This window comes from Halictus rubicundus, unplaced genomic scaffold (assembly GCF_050948215.1).
Source record: "Halictus rubicundus isolate RS-2024b unplaced genomic scaffold, iyHalRubi1_principal scaffold0538, whole genome shotgun sequence".
Lineage (NCBI taxonomy): Eukaryota > Metazoa > Arthropoda > Insecta > Hymenoptera > Halictidae > Halictus > Halictus rubicundus.
In genome coordinates, this window is record NW_027489079.1 from 13,334 (window position 1) to 20,601 (window position 7,268).

The window sequence follows — 7,268 nt, forward strand, 5'->3', positions numbered from 1 at the left end:
CGTATCCTGTATCCTATCCCATCCTCAATGCAATCCTGTATCCTATCCAATCCTCTATCCTATCATATTCTCTATCCTATACTATCCTCTATCCTATCGTATCATCTATCCTATCCTATCCTCTATCCAATCCAATCCTCTATCCTATCCTATCCTCCATAGTATCCTATCCTCTATCCTATCGTATCCTCTATCCTTGCCCATCCTCTAACGTATCCTATCATCTATCCTATCCTATCCTATATCCTATAATATCCTGTATCTTGCCCTATACTCTATCCTATCCTATCCTCTGTCCTATCCTATCCTCTATCCTATCCTATCCTCTATCCTATAATATCTTCTATCCTATCCAATCCTCTATCCTATCCTCTATCCTATCCTCTATCCTATCCAAACCTCTATCCTATCCTATCCTCTATTCTATCCGAATCCGCTATCCAATACTATCCTCTATCCTATCTTATGATCTATCCTATCGTATCCTCTATAATATCGTATCCTCTATCGTATCCTATCCTCTATCCTATCCAATCCTCTATCCTATCCTCTATCCTATCCAATTATCTATCCTATCCTCTATCCCGTCCTATCCTCTATCCCGTCCTATCCTCTATCCTATCGTATCATCTATCCTATCCCATCCCCTATCCTATCCTCTATCCTATCCTATCCTTTATAATATCGTATCCTCTATCCTACCCTATCCTCTGTCCGATAATATCATATATCCTATCCTATTCTCTATCATATCATATCCTCCATCCTATCCCATCCTCTATCCTATCTGTTTTCTCGTGCAGCGAGGTTGATTTGGATAGTGGAACTATCCTGTCAAGGATATACAGCGGTATACGGGATTTAAAGAATTACCACTTGTTCGGTCACGAAAAAGAACCCTTTTTTATTTCACGATACCAGACGTTCACTACGGAGACGATAATCCCGCGATAGGCACGGTAGCGATAAGCGTCGAATCCGAAAGGTTTTGCGCGAGACGGTTACAAGAATGCGATAGGCGCGGAGATAATATACGTGTTGATCGTTCGCTGTCTGGATCAAGAAGACGAAGGACAACGGCAGGAACGTTTGTAATCGTAACGCGGCGCTATCGATCGAAGCGCGTGATCGATATGTAAACTCGCACCCGATTACCGGCAATTTTGAACGTTGGAGTCCTGAACATACCGCCCGCCTCGGATAGTTGTATCCGATTACAAAAGGAGGGAGGTACAACGAAAAGGTTTCGCTGAACCTCGTGGCGAAATGCGTACGCTCGAGAATTACACTTTACGTAGCGCGTCTTAGCCTATTTTGTACATTTTATGACCGCCCGCCGTGACGGAGCGGTTGTTTGTTTTGGGGCTGTGTCTCGTCCGCGTTTTTTGCATCGAGGGTATCAGTTTCGTTGATATCAACGGGGAGGAAACACAGTTTGACGATCGGCCGTTTGTACTCCGAGTTGGCAGTCTTAATTGTTACGACGCGAATAATGTTATCCTCTCCGGGATGACATTTGATTATCCGCGCAAGTTCCCACTTACACGGAGGTGCAAGGGCGTTTCGGAGAAGGACGATACGACCAACCTTTGCGAGGTGACTCGCGGTGCGCCATTTCGTGCGTTGTTGCAACGAGTGAATATAGTCATTCGACCACGCTTTCCAAACACTTTCGTACAGTTTCTTTAAGAGCTGCCAACGAGTCAAGCGCGAATCGTTTACATCGAGCAGAGTTACGGTAGGAACAGTGGTGATCGCCGTGCCGATAAGAAAGTGACCCGGGGTCAGCGCTGTATAATCGTCGATATTTTCCGACCTCGGAGCAATCGGACGGGAGTTCATGCAAGCTTCGATCTGACATAATACGGTAGTCATCTCTTCGAACGTCAGAGTGTGCGAACCGATGACTCGTTTAAAATGGTGTTTCATGCTTCGAAATCCGGCTTCCCACAGTCCGCCGAAATGCGGAGCGGAGGGAGGAATGAAGTGCCATGCTACCTGATCGCTCGCGAGTTTGTTAAGGAGATTCGGGTCGCGCGTGGCGGATCGAAAGGCCGTGGTCAGTTCTTTGTCGGCACCCTGGAACGTGGTTCCATTATCGCTATACATGGCGACCGGTAAACCGCGACGCGAGATGAACCGATCGTAGCACGCTAGGAACGCATCCGTTGTATAGGATCCTACGAATTCGAGGTGTACCGCACGCGTCGCCATACATATAAAAAGTGCGATATACGCCTTTGTCGATTTATGTCCGCGACCGGGAGTCGTTCGGACTGCGATGGGGCCCGCGTAGTCCACGCCACAGTGTAAGAATGCTCTTTCTGAGCGGGTAACGCGTACCGCCGGAAGCTCTCCCATCAATTCGAACGGAATTGTCGCACGCTGTCGCGCGCAGATCACGCACTTGTATAAAACTTGGCGAACAGTAGGACGTGCCCGTAGGAGCCAGAATTCTTGTCGCAACTTCGCTAGCGTTAGTTGAGGGCCTGCGTGTAGCAAACTACGGTGCAGATGGCTGATGAGCAGCGAAACGAGAGGATGCGAGGCAAGGATAATCGGATGTTTGGTTTCCTCGGGTAATGCCGAATTTTGAAGGCGCCCGCCAACGCGAATCAGTCCCTCCGAATCGAGATACGGGTTTAAAGAGAGCACTGGACTTTGTCGCGGGAGCGGATGCTTACCGTATAACCGCTGAAATTCAACCGGAAGTACCGTTTGTTGAATATGTTTCAGCCAATACGTGCGCGCTTGTCGAATTTCTATCGGAAGCAGCGCGCTTGGATTTGGACAATTTTCCGAGTGACCTTCCGTGGCCGAGGTTGACGATTCGGACAGGTTACGGTATGACTGTAGTCTTTTGATAAAGCGCAAAATATACGCAGTCACGCGGAGAAGCTTGGGCCAACTCGAGAATCGTGTAGCTAGATCCCACGGTTCTGGTACAGTGACTGCGTGAAGAGCGACCGGTATCCGTTCCTCCGTCGTTGCCTTGAGCGGAGTGGTCTCGCAAGGCCACGAGGTAGATGGCGATTTGAGCCACCTCGGGCCGTGCCACCATAGGCTATGGTTCACAAACTGAGGGACGTGGATTCCGCGAGAGGCGCAGTCGGCAGGATTGTCTTCCGATATAACATGGTGCCACTGACATTTTGGTACTAGTTCCTGAATGTTCGCGACTCGATTCGCGACAAACGTTTTCCAACGAGACGCGGGTTGACTTATCCATGCGAGAGTAATCGTGGAATCGGTCCAGCCGTGCATCTCGCACGCAGAGTCCTCGAACGAAGTTCTTATGAACGACATTAGACGAGAAAGGAGTACAACTCCGCATAGCTCAAGGCGCGGAATGGTGAAGGATTTGAGCGGAGCCACTTTAGACTTTGCAGCGAGAAGAGAGACTAGAATCTCACCGTTGTTAGTTGTAACGCGAGAGTAAACAACTGCGGCATAGGCGTTTTGCGAGGCATCGGCGAAGCCATGCAGTTCTGTTTTTAAAACGTTTAACCCGTGTCCTGTCCACCGAGGGAGAACGATAGATCGGAGCAGGGGAAGTTGCGTGCAATACGTGGTCCACGTTTCGCGGAACTCGGTCGGGATGGTCTCATCCCAATCACACTTCTGCAACCAGAGGCGTTGCATCAGAATTTTGGCCACGATAACAACGGGAGCGGCCCATCCCAGCGGGTCGTAGAATCGAGCGATTGTCGAAAGAATTTCCCGTTTTGTTGCCGGAATGACGTTTTGAATTCCGATGTCGAAACGAAATGAGTCGTTCCCGGGATTCCAGTTGATACCAAGGACCTTTAAATTGTCATCTGGTAACAATGGTTTGCTGGCAGCAAGACCATGATCTGAGGGATCGATATCGGCAATTAATGCAGGGCAATTACTAGCCCATTTGCGCAATTTAAAGCCACCCTCTTGCAACAGGGCAGTTACGTGGTCACGTGTTTTACGTGCTAGCCGTGGATCGTCCGCGCCGAAGACGCAGTCGTCCACATAGATTTGGTCGCGAAGAACCAGCTGCGCGAGAGGATATTTCGACCCTTCGTCCTTAGCGAGTTGTTGGAGGACCCGTAAAGCAAGATAAGGAGCTGGACCGGTACCGTACGTAACGGTCAAGAGCCGATAATGCCGCAATGGTTCTGAGGGAGAAGATCGCCACAAAATCCGTTGATAGTCAACGTCCTTGTGGTCGACCAAGATCTGCCGGTACATTTTAGCAATGTCGGCGATAAAGACGTATCGATAGCGGCGCCATCGAAGAATTACAGCGGCTAAGTCCGTTTGTAATTTGGGACCGATCAATAAGTGGTCGTTGAGTGATGTCCCGTTTCCCGTTTTCGAGGATGCGTTGAAAACGACACGAAGCCGTGTTGTAGCGCTGTGTTCCCGAATAACCGCGTGATGCGGTATGTACACGGTTTGAAGTGACGGAACCGTTTGCGTGTCGGTGACTTCGGCCATATGACCGAGGGCCTCGTACTCACGTAGGAACTGAGCGTATTCTGCTGAATGCTCCGCGTTTCGTTGCAACCGATTTTCCTGTCTTAGGAACATGGTGTTCGCCGCGGAGAGTGAAGGGCCAATATCGATGGGAGGTCCTTCGATAAAAGGCAAGCGAACGATATACTGTCCATTTGGAGCCCGAGTATGCGTGCGTTGAAAATGTTCCTCGCACTTTTGTTCAGCAGGAGAAAGACGCGTGACGAACGGTAACTCCTCGACTTCCCAAAATCGTCGAAGTTCGGCATCGAGATTCCCCGAAACGTTGCAGTGGAAGCTGGCAACGGAAGTAGGAGCATTGGATGCGAAAGATGGAACGGGACCGGAAAGGATCCAGCCTAACGTGGTGTTTTGAGCCGTCGGCTCGTTCACCGGGCCCTTTCGCAAACCTTCTAAAAGAAGCAACCCGTACTGATCCGCACCGATAATTAGTTCGATTGGAGCCGAGTCAAAGGGATTGTCGTCCGCCAATTCCAGATCGCGAATATGAGAGAGCCTGACGCCTGTCGACACTTGATGTGGCAGATAGTTCGACAATGAACGTAGTACGTAAGCGCTCATGGAGTATACGGAGTCCGTTTTACACGATGCTACGGTAAATGTTGTCGATGAGCGACAAGCAACCGCGTTATTGCCGATTCCGGTAATGCTGACTGAAACACGCGAACGCGGTAGTCGGAGTCGTTGTGTTAAATTCTCGGCAATTATAGAAATGACCGAGCCTTGATCGAGTAACGCGCGAATTTTCTCTGAACGGCCAGACGGTGACCGCAGTTCGACCCATGCAGTCGCGAGCAAGACTTGCTGTGTGGCAGTCACGCGCGGAACAGAACAAGACGTGAGCAGCGATGTGACATTCTCGGTCGTTAACGTAGAGTTATTCGATGACGCGGTACCGGTTGATGACGCAGTCGCGTTGTTGAGATGTAACAAGGTGTGATGACGCCTTTTACAAATGGAACAGTTATATGAACTCGTACATTTTTTCGTCGAATGGTACGGACTCAAACAGTTCATGCACCGGTTGGTCCCTTTCGCGAACTCGACCCGTTGTTCGACAGATTTACTTTTAAATAACGCGCATTGTCCGAGTATGTGATTCGCTTTGCATAACTCGCACGGGCTCTTGACGGCAGCAGCACCGTGTAACGAAGTCGCACGAACACGACTCGATTTGGTTGCTGCCGAGTCCGCGATCCGAGAGGCCGCTCCCGACGGGGACGGCTTAATTGTTTGTAGCGCGCGTATTCGCGATTTTAGAAATGTATTAAGCGTTTCAAATGTCGGACAATCTGTGTTATCGCCGAGTTTCAACTCCCAAGCCTTCCGCGACTCGGAATCTAATTTCGTTGTTACGAAGAAAACGAGTAAGTCGCCCCAATGTTCGACGGGACGATCGAGATTCTGCAGGGCTTTTATCGCCTTGTTGGCTTTGTCGCGAAGGCTTCGCAGCTGATCGGCAGACTCGGAATGAACTTGTGGAAGGTCGTACAGAGTTTCTAAATGCGTTGTCACTAACAGCCGCTTGTTTTCAAAACACTCTACCAGGAGGTCCCACGCGATCGCGAAGCCCGCATCGGTTATCGCGATGTTCTCGACGAGATCACTTGCCGCGCCTTGCAAACACGCTAACAAATATTCGAAACGAGATACGTTTGACAGACCTTTACGAGAGATGACCATCGCTGTAAAGCGATCGCGGAAGGTTTCCCACTCACTGAAGGCTCCAGAGAATGTCGGCAGATTGAGCATTAGCATTCGACTCTTGTCGTCATCAGGTTGCGAGACAGGTCCTGCTGGCGACGGCGTCGAGTCAGTACCAGATGAGTCGGCAGCTGCGAGACGAGAAAGAGTTTCCGCCATGTAGTCCGATGTTTCCATGTAAATCTCGTGCACGGCCATGAATCGATCCTGGGTGAAGTAACCCACGGTGGAACGCTCCGCGTCCGTGGCAACGGCAGAGAGCTGCTTATGCAGACGTTGGCACTCGGCAAAAGATTCGCTAAGTCTTGCGATTCGATTCTTAACGGTTGCTACCGTTAATTTTGCTTTGCCGATCTTCTTGAAATTGTCAAGGGTACGTTCGACAATACGAGCGGCATCGATTTGGTGTTGAAGAAGCGTCTTGAGGTCACCCATTGTGAACTGTTACAGACCGACTAGTCCTTTTGTCCTTCAACTTTGAATGTCCAACGGATCACTCAACCGTCGTCAAATTGCCGAACAAGATCTTTTTAACCTCACAAATGTTTCTTCACCGAAACTCACTGCAATCCGGCTCGAAGGACCAATGTTTTCTCGTGCAGCGAGGTTGATTTGGATAGTGGAACTATCCTGTCAAGGATATACAGCGGTATACGGGATTTAAAGAATTACCACTTGTTCGGTCACGAAAAAGAACCCTTTTTTATTTCACGATACCAGACGTTCACTACGGAGACGATAATCCCGCGATAGGCACGGTAGCGATAAGCGTCGAATCCGAAAGGTTTTGCGCGAGACGGTTACAAGAATGCGATAGGCGCGGAGATAATATACGTGTTGATCGTTCGCTGTCTGGATCAAGAAGACGAAGGACAACGGCAGGAACGTTTGTAATCGTAACGCGGCGCTATCGATCGAAGCGCGTGATCGATATGTAAACTCGCACCCGATTACCGGCAATTTTGAACGTTGGAGTCCTGAACACTATCCTATCCTCTATCCTATCCTATCCTCTATCCTATCCAATCCTCTATCCTATCCTATCCTCTGTCGTA

The 7,268-nt window shown here is 49.5% G+C and overlaps 1 protein-coding gene across 1 annotated transcript; it reads right to left on the reverse strand.

The window, feature by feature from the left end:
- Positions 1 to 1,737: 1,737 nt before the first annotated feature.
- On the reverse strand, positions 1,738 to 6,648 carry LOC143364423 (uncharacterized; the record flags this gene model as incomplete). Its single annotated transcript, XM_076804789.1, has 4 exons — positions 6,228 to 6,648; positions 5,490 to 6,137; positions 2,685 to 5,162; positions 1,738 to 2,180 (listed from the first exon to the last, which is right to left on the reverse strand). Coding segments are annotated over exons 1-4 (3,990 nt in total), but the record flags the coding sequence as incomplete, so codon positions are not given.
- Positions 6,649 to 7,268: the final 620 nt, after the last annotated feature.